Raw genomic sequence first — 14954 nt, forward strand, 5'->3', positions numbered from 1 at the left:
GCACAACCGGATGATCCTGACCCCACCCCCATCCCCCACGAAACGGAAACAACAATAAAAACCATAGAATGACGTCACAACCAAACATATTCGTGTTTGTGGCAACCTAACACCGTTACGTTAACAGGTAAATTTTTTTTAATTATGGAGACAAAAGACATGTTCATTTCTTCGGACGCAAAGGTTATATCATCCAGAAATGTGTCTGTTTGCGTCTGGTTGACAACGTTTCATAATCATTGTGTGATTGATTAAAAATTGATTTACCGTTTATTTATAAACTGTCTACCGCCCCCTGCGAGAACAAAAAGAAGGATGCTCTCTCACCCCGTGTCTGTCAATACTGAAGAAGATACAAGAAGGAAGAGTGAGGCTTTATTCCTTTCCTGCTTATTGTAAGACACGAACTCGAGAGTGAATTGTCAGGTACGTATAGACTCATCATTAAATCTTGATTAATAGTATTTTTCTATATTTATTAGGTATATTTACCTCAATTTTTGTTTTTTATTTATTTGTTTAACATATTAAGTGTATTTTCTTTCATTTCTGTTTACTAATATTTTCCACTAAGTATTAGGTATATTAATTCCTATTTTCGATAAAGTTCCCTCTGTTCATGAAGTACCGTCGTTCCTGTAACGTCTTTGTATCAATTTATACGGTATACTTACATTAATTCCTGTGCACTCACTATTTTTCGATATTTTTTATCAGATGTACTAGTCTCACATTAATTCCTGTTCAATATATATTGTTCTCTATTTATTAGGTATAATTTCATTAGTTCCTGTTTAGTATTTAGTTTCCTATACAAAAGATGATGAACTGAGACATACATTAACGATCTGAAGTTCAATCAATGGTGAGTTAGTTGAAAGTACTGCCGTTGGGGAGAAATCGAAAGGAAGACCTGGAGTTACTTCATGAAAGGATACCGTGTTTTCCATACATTTAACCAAATTACAAATATATTAGTTTCGTGCCAAATAGTTTCTATAAACTATGACAAAGTTGTGTCTTGAAATAAAAAACCCATAAACATTACATTAAATTAATCCAGTCACAAAAACCCGTTGGGTTCCCGAGTAAGAATATTGTTGCCCAGCAACCTACATATATACTTGTGGGTGGAAGCTATTTGATGTATTGGGTGGTCAGGCACCAACGCCTTGGTTGATTTCAAATCATCGTATCCCAACCTCGAGGATTGTCTGGTCGAGTATTGCCCACACGGGTACAATGTCTGAAGACCATTTCTGGTTGTCCCACGTCGTGATGTTGCTGAAATATTGCTAAAAGCGGCGTAAAACCCAACTCAATCACTCACTCACTGAGGTTCACGTGCATCTTAAAACAAAGTCCCATTCAAAATGCGGAAGACAGTGAAATATATTGTCACCAAATATGCATAGATACTGGAGGGTGTTTGCTTAACGAGCCATGCGGGGATGTGGTGATTTGATCATACGCATTTAAAATTTCATCTCAAGTAAAATGTGTACATCGTAGTGTCTTTTCGATAGGCGAAAATTTGCATTTCTGCGAAAGACTATCATCTGTCTTTTCAACTATCAGTTGAGACTTCAGTTGAACTTTTGCTAAAAACTATAGGAGTGTGAATTTTAGCTGAATACTGCTTGAGAGTGGCGATTAGCTGAAAACTATTAGAGGTTGAACCTTAGCTGAAAACCATTGGAAGGTGAACTTCAGATGAACACTATACGAGTGTGGACTTTAGATGAACACTATACGAGGGTGAACTTTAGATGAATACTATACGAGGGTGAACTTTAGATGAACACTAAACGAGGGTGAACTTTAGATGAACACTAAACGAGGGTGAACTTTAGATGAACACTATACGAGGGTGAACTTCAGATGAAAATTGTTGAAGGGCGGACCTTAGCTGAAGAATATCAGAAGGTGAACCTTAAGTATAAACTGTTTGAGGGTGAACTTTAGATGAACATTTTACGAGTGTGAACTTTAGATGAACACTATACGAGTGTGAACCTTAGATGAACACTATACGAGGGTGAACTTAAGATGAACACTATACGAGGGTGAACTTTAGATGAACACTAAACGAGGGTGAACTTAAGATGAACACTATACGAGGGTGAACTTTAGATGAATACTATACGAGGGTGAACTTTAGATGAAAATTGTTGAAGGGCGGACCTTAGCTGAAGAATATCAGAAGGTGAACCTTAAGTATAAACTGTTTGAGGGTGAACTTTAGATGAACACTATACGAGGGTGAACTTTAGATGAACACTATACGAGGGTGAACTTTAGATGAACACTATACGAGGGTGAACTTTAGATGAACACTATACGAGGGTGAACTTTAGATGAACACTAAACGAGGGTGAACTTTAGATGAACACTATACGAGGGTGAACTTTAGATGAACACTATACGAGGGCGAACCTCAGATAAACACTATGAACTTTAGATGAACACTATACGAGGGCGAACTTCAGATGAAACTTTGAAGGGCGGACTTTAGATGACACTATACGAAGGTGGGTATAAACACTGTTTGAGGGTGAACTTTAGATGAACACTATACGAGGGTGAACTTTAGATGAACACTATACGAGGGTGAACCTTTAGATGAACACTATACGAGGGTGAAATTTAGATGAACAGTATACGAGGGTGAACTTAAGATGAACACTATACGAGGGTGAACTTTAGATGAACACTATACGAGGGTGAACTTTAGATGAACACTATACGAGGGTAAACTTAGGATGAATACTATACGAGGGTGAACATCAGATGAAAATTGTTGATGGGCGGACCTTAGCTGAAGAATATCAGAAGGTGAACCTTAAGTATAAACTGTTTGAGGGTGAACTTTAGATGAACACTATACGAGGGTGAACTTTAGATGAACACCACACGAGGGTGAACTTTAGATGAACACTAAACGAGGTTGAACTTAAGATGAACACTATACGAGGGTGAACCTCAGATAAACACTATACGAGGGTGAACTTCAGATGAAAATTGTTGAAGGGCGGACCTTAGCTGAAGAATATCAGAAGGTGAACCTTAAGTATAAACTGTTTGAGGGTGAACTTTAGCTGAAAACTATACGAGTACGAACTTTAACTAAACATTTGGGCTACCATTGAAGGGCTACAATTTAATTATCAGGTTATTGGAGGATTCCATAATGAACGCGTTTGACCAATCGTCAAGTAACAAATCTTCTGACTGTATTTAAAGCTGGAATATCGCTGATTCCGATGCTTTACAAAACACAAACGTCTACTTCCATCCCACCGAGAGCACCCTGTTAAATATAACTCATATATAAGTACCTTTTGAAATACATATAAAGTAATCTAAATTTATCAGTTCTTTTAAAAGAAAAACGAATATGAGATCAATCGTGATAAATTCAGTTTATCAGGGCATAGATAACAAACTAAATATCGATGCTGGTGTCTAAGTATAACTCAAACTAATCGATAATTCATTATGTGTTCCTTGGTTTTGTAAAGTCAGCAGGTAAATGAAATGGGTCAATAATTTGAAGAATAATCGATGCAATGAGCCCGTTTTGGGGGGATGATCTTGAAGATGAATATCATACCTTATAAATTTGGTCCGGGTTAGAATGAACCTTTAGTAACCCATGCTTGTCATAAGAGGCGACTAACAGGATCGGGTGGTCAGGCTCGCTGGCTTGGTTGACATATGTCATCGGTTCCCATTGCGCAGGTCGATGCTCATGCTGTTGATCACTGGATTGTCTGGTTCAGACTCGATTATTTACAGACCGCTGCCATATAGCTGCCATATTGCTGAGTGCGGCGTAAAACTAAACTCACTCACTCACTCACTAATTAATTTGCCCATTATACACCCGCCTAAGAGGTAGATATATACACTCTTTATCATAAGTATCCATCTAAACAAAAAATCATTCAATTTCTGTACAGCCATGATATTACCATTTTAAAAAATCTAGCAATTTATGTAACTAAAATGTTTAGTGTCCGTAATGTAAGTCATGCGCTTGTATAACCAACCACAATGTTTGATTTATTTATGTATTTATCTTATCTTCATGTAAAATACTTTAATTTCATTGGTCAATGCCGCTTTAATAAGTTTCAGTGTCACCCCCCTCCCGGGAGGGTGACAACTGGAAAAAAATATTACGTGCTGACACAGTAACCGCCAAACTCTCCGCCGAGAAGCTGCGCAAGACGGCATAATATGACGCAGGTAGTGCACGGAGTTCGAAAACCGTTCGATTAGCTGTTTTTGAGTTCACCATGTACACATTTATTTTACCGACTTTCACTGCTTTATTTAAACTATTATATACATTGCATCGTGTAATGTAACATCATGATGTAAGTTGTTCAAGCGAGCCCGAGGGATGAATACAGGTTCAGAAGACATTAACTGAGGTTGTTTGAAGAGGATCCCAGGTATATCACGAGATGTCAGCTTAATGTGAGATTAAATTACATTTGTGACGTCATTCCATTGTCTGCTCGCTTCATTACTTTTCAGGAATGGAGCGATGTGTACAAGTTTCAAATTAAAGCCTTCATTTTGTCATTTTGACATTTCATTTTGATAACAGAAATATTCCCAATACTTTGAATGTAATTTAAGTAAGGTAATATCCTCGTAACTCTCCATTCCTTAAAAATAATGTGCCTCGGCTCCATTATTTTTAAGGAATGGAGAGTTACTCGGACATTACCCTCTACGGAATGTTCAATGATGATATAGAGATTTTATGTGCGCTTCCCACCTTGATAAGCCTTTATTTTGGATGGATGGACAATCTGAACTGATGCAGATCTTTTATACTGTGCTAAAACAGAAATGCTAAATTGTTTTGTTTTTTAGATGTATACTTTATGTATAACATAAACAGTAAGCAGATCGGAAGAAATTGTTGGAAGTCATTGGCATTCATAGAACACTTGCGTTAAAGTCGCTCGTTACACCGAAGACTAGGGTTTGAACATCCGCATTAGTACATTATGTGAAATACATTCCTGGTTCCCCTGCTGTGATATTGCTGGAATATTGCTACAAACGGCGTAATGTTATACTCTCTCACTCACTCATCATGGCATGTGTGGAGATAAACATGTCTAAGAGTCCAGAACTGCCTGGCCCAGGGAATGTCCACCCACTCTCCCTGCAGTGTACCTGTGAAGGTCCGGGTTAGAATATTGATCTTCAGTAACTCATGCTTGTAGTAAGAGGCGGCTAACGGGATCGGGTGGTCAGGCTCGCTGACTTGGTTGACACATGTCATCGGTTCCCAATTGCGCAGATCGATGATCATGCTGTTGATCACTGGATTGTCTTGATTATTTACGGACCGCCGCCATATAGCTTGAATATTGCTGAGTGCGGCGTAAAACTAAACTCACTCGATCACTCTCCCTGCAGTGTCTGTGTCGACTGTTGGACTGACTGACTGAGTATGGTTTTACGCCGTTTTTAGCAATATTCCAACAATTTCACGGCGGGGGACACCAGAAATGGGCTTCGCAAATTGTACCCATGTGAGGAATCGAACCCGGGCCTTCGGCGTGAGGAGCGAACGCTTTGACCACTAGGCTACCCCACCGCCCCCGACTGTTGGAGGCTCTGTGGTTGCTGCTGTTGCTGTAACTGTAGTAAAGGTAAAAGGGAACAAACATCAGATCATGTATGCCCAAAATACTCAAGTCTCAAAGGATCCGGAAGGGCCTGAACTTTATTGCCGACATATGGTACAGGATCATATTGATCATAATTTGTTTATCTGAGATTGTTGATTATGATCCATGTAAGATTTCTCATTCTGGTCTCATGGTTCGCGGGTGTATTTTTGTCACTATCTATACTTTTTTAAAAAGTACGGGAACTTCGTTTTTAATTCACGATTGAAAAACATTGGAGATATATCGGAGTCAGTTAATGTTAATAATGAATGTCGTGAGAGTACATCACCACTTACACTTCCTTATGACCGTAGTTGTGTGTACAGTAATCGCTCTTGAAAGATGATTGGTGTATGACGTGAAATGTCCATGTGTATGATTTTTATTTTAAAACAAAAAAGCAACAAAACAACAAAAACACTAACAACTGTGTGATGCCAGATGATTGTCAAAATTAATGGTCTACAGTGTTTTATCGACCTTCTTGAAAACCGTCAAAATCAAGAATGACACACCATGCCCGTGTATTTGGCTACTGCGTTGTGCGTGTGCATCCAATGCGTTGTGTGTAGGGGTGACGATCAAGGAAAATGGCGGTACGTTCATAACATATCTGTCTTTGTTTACGCTTATACTTCCTATCCAACTGAAAGTTCAGGTTTCCCATTTTTTGTAAGAGTGTATATGGTTGTAGTAATGCTATGATTATCTCTTTCAACGTCAAGCAATATTCTTCAGATACAACAAGAGGAAGACCCCAGCTGGCCGACGCACCTGATATTTCCCCGCAACGTGCAATTCAAGGATGCCTACATTAAAGGAGATATCGATCTTCGTTCTGGCTGCGTTCATTGGTAAGCTTCAGATAAAGCGAGGTAATCGGATGCCCTGAGTATCAGGTATGATTGTTACATGGGTGTTTGGCAAGACTCCTCGATTACACTCTGTATTAAAATCTGTATTTTGTTTGAAAAACACATTGGACAATGTTCCACAAAGCGATCGTATCACTTCGACTGCCGCAATTCTATGTTAAAGATTGGGTAGTCACGATCACCCCAGCGCTACCATACCAAGCGGATGTTCATAAACATAGCAGTATGTAAGAGGTAACGAAATGTCTAGAATAACAGCACCATATTCTTACCCATCCTCCACTACAAGTACATCACTGCCACTATGGTCACACGGGCTTGTAACGCCAAAAATTAGCATCAGCAGATTTCGGTTTCAAATGTAAAATCCCTCAATTCGTTTTCAAAAGAGACATTATAATTGCTTGTTTATTTACTGTTTGTGCTCAGGGATTTGTTTTCGCTTTAAGTTAGTGATGGGCGAGGTTGAGTTGGTGATGTCACATTACATATTGCGAATCAATGTTTATAATCATTAACTGTTGAAAGATAAACTATTTAAATATGTCTTGTATTAGTTGCTTTTTGTGATAAATTCATAAGACCGCAAACATAAATGCATTTGTCAGAAAAAAAGGTTAATCTCCACACACGTCCATGATATATTTGTAGCCAAGACTTGGTCTTGGGTGAAAAGTCGTTCTGAGCAAAGTAGCGAAATCTAAATGGGGCCAGGTATATTGCATGATCTTTGGCTTTCATTGGTTGAAGAAATGAAATATATTGACTGGATATTGAAATTAGGTGCATAAGGAAGGTGAAGTTTGTCCACTTGCTGCCTTTCTCCTAACCTGGCATGGTGGTTTGAAGGTCATGACTGGAAGGTGTTGAATTGGTGCAATACAAGCCAGCTACATCTGTTTTCATATAAAAGGAATAAATTACAATATGTTTAAGTATCGAACGGTTATTTGCATTTTGTGGGAGTATTATTTTATATAGCATGTATTTTATTTTATAATCACACGCACACACACACACACACGCGCGCACGCACACACACACACTAATATATATATATATATACATATACACACACAAAAGATTTCAGTTCTTAAAATGTAAAACATTGACCTGTTGTTTTTTTTGTCTTGAGTTGGCGACATAGAAACTAACAAGCTATTGACTCCTTGATATGTTTAAGGGACAATATCACACATTTTAGACAATATTTTGGCCAACATTATATATATTGGGGCATTGGCACTCATTTTAACTTCCTCTTGATGCAACAAATGACTTATTATCCCTTACGACTTGCTTGAAATCGATAATTGAAACTTCGAGGCAAACAGCTTCCAAACGGAGAACATTTGTCATATATGGAATGGAAAAAAGTGCTCCGTACACAGAAAACTGTCGCACGCGTTGTTGCCGGTGTTTGCCGAACTAGTTTCAATCACGAGTTGTGCGTAGCGTAGGATATCAGTAAAGTGCGCTCCGAGGGAGATAGCTCTATAGGGTTCGCTTGAAATAATGTTCGACTGGTAGAAGGCACGAGAGTCGATTTGATGCAACGTTGCATAATTCATTCGAACCTTTTAATTTAATATTGTAATCTAAATACGTAGTGTTTTTTTGTTTTTGTTTTTTTGTGTTTAATTGAGAGAAATGCATCATTTATTTTTAGAGAAGTGTGGTATGATATAGTTAGTGCCTTTAAAGTTGAAAAGTTGATTGGAAGTTCACAAGATGTTTCAGATCTTGCATCAACGACCCCGACAGCTGCCGTAAATTATACTCTTTACGGCATAATGAAAACCTGGAACGAGGCCCGTGCTGTTTGTGAGTCCCATGGGCAACAGATGCTGAAGCTGGATACGGAGGCCAAGCTTCTCAACTTCGTGGTGTGGAAAAACATCTGGATTGGCAATGGATTGATGTACGTAAAACAATTACTGAAACAAATCATGAATCTATATAGAATCGCACGTGTGAGTGAGTGAGTTAAGTTTTACGCCGCACTCAGCAATATTCCAGCTGTATGGCGGCGGTCTGTAAATAATCGAGTCTGGATCAGACAATCCAGTGATCAACATCATGAGCATCGATCTGCGCAATGGAAACCGATGACATGTGTCAACCGAGCCACCCGATCCCGTTAGTCGCCTCTTATGACAAGCGTGGGTTACTGAAGGTTCATCCTAACCCGGACCTTCACGGGTAGAATCGCACGGAGAACTACCAGTTGATGTTATCAAATTATGTTTTGTGCATGCTAGCTCACTTTCAACCCTTTGATTTAAAATCCACATAAGGAGATTCTCTTCTCCGTTAGGTTTGTGTGTTGATGTAGGGGTAAAAAGTGAGAAAGAAAATTCGCAAAAGGTTTTCACAAAAATACTCGTTCTCTAGAGAGGCTGAGTAAACATTACCAAAGCAGCTTTCGCTGAAACAAATGTGTGTGTGAACATCAAGGAAACCTTCCAAAGAGCCACCTTACCACTAAACAAATGCAACTCCTCTTCTTCAACCAAATTACGACAGGTTTGGGCATAAATAGGGGAGAACTAGCCCAGCCTGATCCTTTTAAATAAGATTGATATTGTCATGACACGTTGACATACAAATGGAAATCAAGAAAGCGTTATGTTTTTAGAGTGAAAATTACGATCAATGACATGGATATTACAGAACCGTCGATATGTGGACTGGATTACACCAACATGTACTCGCAGACCCTAATGTGTTCAACTTGGAGTGGCATGACTGTGAGCCACTTGGAGCCTGGGTGCCTTGGTATCCGTTTGAACCGAACAGGCCAAACAGTGAGAAGTGCGTACGGATACCTTATGATTCGAACCAGTACCGCACAACAGCATGTCATCTTAACCGTCACGTGGTTTGTCAAGAACCCGCAGGTATTGAAATACGTGAGCAGGTTCCAGGTCTAATGGTAATTTTGAAGCTCCTCACAACTCAATGCAGCCCTAACGGTAAAGTGGCTTTGTCAAGAGCTAGCAGGTATGGGGATGCGCAACTCCACGCAGCCCTAACGGTAAAGTGGTTTTGTCCAGAGCTCGCAGGTATCTGGATGCGCAACTCCATGCAGCGCTAACGGTAAAGTGGTTTGTCAAGAGCTTGCAGGTATGGGGATGCGCAACTCCATGCAGTGCTAACGGTTAAGTGGTATGTCAGGTAGGGGGTTGAGATCCAGGCCAAATGATACTTGTAAATCTCTGCACAACTACATGTATTGACAACCATCATGTGGGTTGCCAAGAGCCAGCAGGTATCGGTGATAACACAATGGCTTATACTGGAGCAAAGGCAGCACTTATATAAAACCGGAATAAAGTAACTGTGCTTTACATTACAGCATGTTTAACATAAACCGTTAAAATTACGTAATACATTTTCATTTTTGGAGGACAGAATCGAAACAAAGGCAGTAGAAGGATATTTTAACAGATAATTATTTTGGGATATATTGTTTTCTTAAACCAGCATAATGTGGGCATACAAAAGCGAAGTGAATTTCGTCTTCTATAGCCGAGTTACATAATGGACATACCCTTAAACTTCTCTCTATTGAAAATCGTCTGCCTATATTTACTGATAAGTCTAAAAAGCCCAATCGAAAATTGAAAAAATATCTCTGGATGTCAATACATATATGTTGATATATGATGCGTATATGAAACGGGATCCTGGGTCTGAAGGAAATCCTCCTCTCGATGCCATATTGTATGACTCACCCGATATCGCCAACTAAATAATGATGTGTGTCTTGGATGTGTTTTATGTGTTCACCAGATGAATGTACCTTTGAAAGATTTGATGATCAGGACGTTGTTCTCCTTACCTCTGCCGCCTCCATTAATGTGTGTATTGATGACTGCCAGCGCGCATGTCTCACACATACCGGAAGTGGACAGTGCGTTGCCATAGTCTACGACAGCGACATCACATCGGGCGACCCCTGCAGGATCTACACTAGGCAGCAGGTGTACATAAACGAAAAACCGGAAATGACGTCATCGTCTGGCAGAACAGTTCTCGTGAAGCGGTGTGTTCAAGGTACATATACACGAGAAGGTCCAGATCTGCCAAAAGACTTCCGTCATTTCGCGGGAATACAACAACGTTTAGCAAGAAACAAACGCTCAAATAATTATGACATTTCACTGACACTCCGAACCATATGTAATCCAATTTTGATATTATTTCAGAATGATCAAAATATGTCCCAACTTCTAAACCAATTAATTATTTTAGCGTGGAGTATGCAATCATGAGCCTTACCGAGATTTGCTATTAAGGAAAAAACCCACCTTTTGTTTTATGTCATGATAAAATTTATTTCAGGTGATTACATGTCCACTGCTGTATCGGTTCCAACAAACACAGAAATTGACCCAATAACCGCGTGCCCTGTCACAACTGAGACGTCATCAACATCTACTATGACGTCAGAACCGATCTCCGGATCATCTACATGTCCAGGTGCAACTGTGGATATTCAACTATCTATTTTAACCAACACTCAATCAAAGACCATATATTCAGCATATGCAAGTATCAGTGAGGGTGATCCTGTGTACCCAAGTGTATTTACATCCGCAAATATCTTTCCTGAGACGAACTCATTGACGTCCCGTTCAGTGAATTCTCCTGAGACATCCGTCATAGAGACTGAAGGTTCTTCCAAATCACATTCTACATCCACAAGTCGCATGTACTCAGTCGCTGTTTCAATGATTTCCAGTTCTGTGAAGACATCCGTCATTGAGACCGAATCTATCGAATCACATCTGACATCCACAGTGACATCAAATAAGCTTACTCCTATCAGCCTGTATCCATCCACCTCGTCTGGGGGTTTCAGAGACAGTACATCACACAATTTGTATTTGAGTATCGATCATCTGACGTTAATCGCTGACGGCACAACGACCAAAACAGCTTCTGTGTCGGAAGTTGTACACTCGGAAACTTTAACGATGACCATGTATGTATCGTCTCAAATCACCACGTTGCCTGATGTTGTTGGTACGGCATCATCTGAGGACACAAGACCTACATCAACTATTGTCAGCGATCCTCTGGAGCCGGAGTCAAGCACACAGGTTTCCAACCTTGATCTGGATCCATCTAGCGTGGCACCAAGTACTGGTAAGAATCTTAACAATTGCCAGTTGATGTTAATAAAGAAGATGTGCGTAATAAAATGGAAATCGACTTGAAGTTTGCTTTTTAAAACAGGAATTATTGAAAATAGGGCAAAAAATATCATATTTGAGTTTTGTCAATATATTAATCACTACTAGTAAACTTAAAGCTGATACAAATATCCTCTTAGAAAATATACATTGATTGCGCTTCTTCTGTTGGCGAAAAGGATAACACATAAGGCAACAGTTAAATACTTTGAAAATAGATGTGTTTGTTTCTGAAGATATCAATTTACCCAGGTCCACCTTCCCCGAAAGAGCGCCACCGTGTTTGCGTATGCATGCACCCTCTGACGTCGATGACAGTCGACGTCGGTGGCAATATCTTGGACCGAAAGAAAATATCCTCCTACAGAAGGTCCAAGACTTCGGCCAGAGATGATCGTGTTTCGGCCAGAACTATCGGCGCTTCAGGACTTGCCATCATCCTAATCGTCACAGTGCCCATCGTTTGTGTAGATGTGGACATGATGATACGAGCGACGGGGCGATGCAGAAAACGTCAAGCGCTTTGAATGTTTAGTTGTATGTGTTGTAGAAGCGGAATAAGCTTTGAGTGTATTCCATACTACTTAGCACACAGTCAAAACACCGTTGTATCGAAGTTGAGGTAACTGCATCGAGTCATCCGAAGTTCGGCTGAACCACCAGGTGAGCTTGGCATACGTTAACTGATTCACACTGAGAAGCACAAATGCAAACGAGAAAATGAAACTAATGCCTATTGATTTAATGGAAAAATGACTTAAGCGACCACCGTAACCACCTCAGAGATCAAAGTAACGAAGTAATGCGCAGGTACCAAGTATTTACTTTGAGACAAGCGGCATTTCAAAGGTCGACACAAAGGTGCATATATTTATCGGGTATATTTTGGAAAGGGAAATCCGATTTCGTATAACTACAACAAGAATACTGCCACATAAGTGACAGATTTAAAAAGTTGATGATGGGAATATACAGCATTGCTTCTAATACACATTGCCTCTACGAGGTACTCTTTTAAATGAAATTTATAAACTATGTTTTGTTTGGTTAGCTCAGTCTTCAAAAGCTTTTACGACTCAGTGTATAATCTTCTTTCTGTTTTCTGCTTCGTTAATTTGATTACAAAGATCCGGGTTAGAATTTTCTTCAGTAACCCATTTTGTCATAATAGACGAATAACAGGATTGGGTGGTCAGGCTCGCTGACTTGGTTGCCAAATGTGATCGTATTACAATTGCGCAGATCGTTGCTCATGCTGTTGATCACTGGATGGTCTGTTCCACATTGGATTATTTACAGACCGCCGCCACATAGCTGGAATATTGCTGAGTGAGGCGTAAAACTAAACTCACTCACTCACTATAATCACGTCTTTACCGGACAATCCAGTGAGCGTTGATGAACATAAGCCTGATACAATGATATGAATTCAGCCAGGCTTTCAAGTATATTAGTCGTCTCTGTAAGACAAACGTGGTTTCATCGGGATCAATATTCTCATCCTTGATCATGCTGTTGATCACTCGATTGTCTGTTCCACACTCGATTATTTACAGACCGCTGGAATATAGCTGAATGTGGCGTTAACGAACAACCCAACCAACCAACTAATATGATTATAAACGAATGTTATCGCAATTCGCAATTTTGAAGAGCTTGATGGTTATTCATTCTTAAGTGGCACTTCTGGCCAACAGCTAGGTGACGAGGTATGCCCATTTGTTAAATAACCACACTTTTTGCTAAACGTCCACTACAGTGACGCCACTGACACAATGTTCAAAACAAAACCCCTCACCATTTCAAAGATATTTAATGAGATATTTTCATGTTCAGCTGTGTATTAAAACGCTGCTTGCCAGTATGGGTAAACAAAACGACAATCGAATATTATAATATCTTTTGTTTGTGTTCAGCAACTTGTGAATTTTGTCCCAATGTAGAAAATATATGTATATATGTTCACATCTATGCCAGCTGTATGTATTGTTTGTAATTCTGTTTGATTAAAAACAAGTGTTTCTTCTTAACCGTATACTTATCTCATAGAACAACAGACTATATCTGTCTTGCATGTGTCACACGTAACCAATGATTTCAAAGATAATCTTATTTAAACACTTGTAAAATATATATTATAAGATGTCATATATGCCATTAGTAACCCTAATTTCTTGATGTTATGTGTTTAACTGTAAATATGCAACTAATTCCTGAAATAGATAATTGTTCGGAATGAAAATATTTATCTTTTATCATGAAACGGGAGATCTCGAGAGCCTTTTGTGTCAACATTGAAGGCTAGCATCGCGCTTTTGTTTTATTTCTGGAAAGAGAATGCTTTGTGCCCATTATCTTAAACCTGTTTTACATGTGGACACCAAAGGCTTGAGCTGCCGGAATACTGTTTCACATAAAGGGAAAGTTTCACTAGGTTTTCATTCCTAGTTTAAGTGCTTAATTATCAAGAGGGAATTGGCTAATGAATGTGGAAAAGATTTTGTTTTATTTACAAAGGTACCGTTTGAAAGGTGCCAGATTTTCGATATATATGACGCTCAAGTCTTTGCCAAATATAACCAAACATAAACTGCTGTACTTAAAGGCCCACTGAGGATTCAGATTTAGAACAGATCCTCATAAACCGATGTTAGTCGTACGAAGCGACTGAGTTCATCGGATTATCAGACTCGGTGTTTTAGTCTGTACTATCAGTCACTGGACTGACTTGTCCAGAATAAATATTTACCGACAGTTGTCAAACAGGTGGGATATTCTTGAATATTTTTGTGACAACGTGTACTCAATAAGGTTTATTTGACAAGTTAAACGAAACACAAACAAATGGATCATGTCACAAGGGTTGCCTCTGTTGCTTTGGATAACAACAAATGTTTTCAATCCAACATGTATTTCAATATTTATCTGAGCTGTAGTAAAAAAGCAGTGTGAATGGCGCCCAATACATTGATTTAAGTTATGAACGTTATCCGATCAAAGGCCAGCATCATATGCAATGACTCTAAGCAAATATCAGGTTTCAGTAAACTATTCTTACAGTTCGGTAAATTGGAAAATCAATTGTTGTTGATAGACAAATATGGGAGCTCTTCAACTGTAAATAATCGAGTCTGGATCAGACAATCCAGTGATTGCCATCATGACCATCGACCTAC

The 14954-nt window shown here is 39.2% G+C and overlaps 1 protein-coding gene across 1 annotated transcript; it reads left to right on the forward strand.

Annotated features, from left to right (window-relative positions):
• Window positions 1-10935: 10935 nt before the first annotated feature.
• On the forward strand, window positions 10936-12917 carry LOC124271096 (pheromone-regulated protein PRM7-like). Its single transcript, XM_046706170.1, has 2 exons — window positions 10936-11731; window positions 12031-12917. Exons 1-2 carry the CDS (start codon window positions 11023-11025, stop codon window positions 12303-12305), a joined length of 984 nt encoding a protein of 327 aa, XP_046562126.1. The 5' UTR covers window positions 10936-11022; the 3' UTR covers window positions 12306-12917.
• Window positions 12918-14954: the final 2037 nt, after the last annotated feature.

Source organism: Haliotis rubra, unplaced genomic scaffold (genome assembly GCF_003918875.1).
Source record: "Haliotis rubra isolate DU_JTF1 unplaced genomic scaffold, ASM391887v1 Scf1022, whole genome shotgun sequence".
Taxonomy (NCBI): domain Eukaryota; kingdom Metazoa; phylum Mollusca; class Gastropoda; order Lepetellida; family Haliotidae; genus Haliotis; species Haliotis rubra.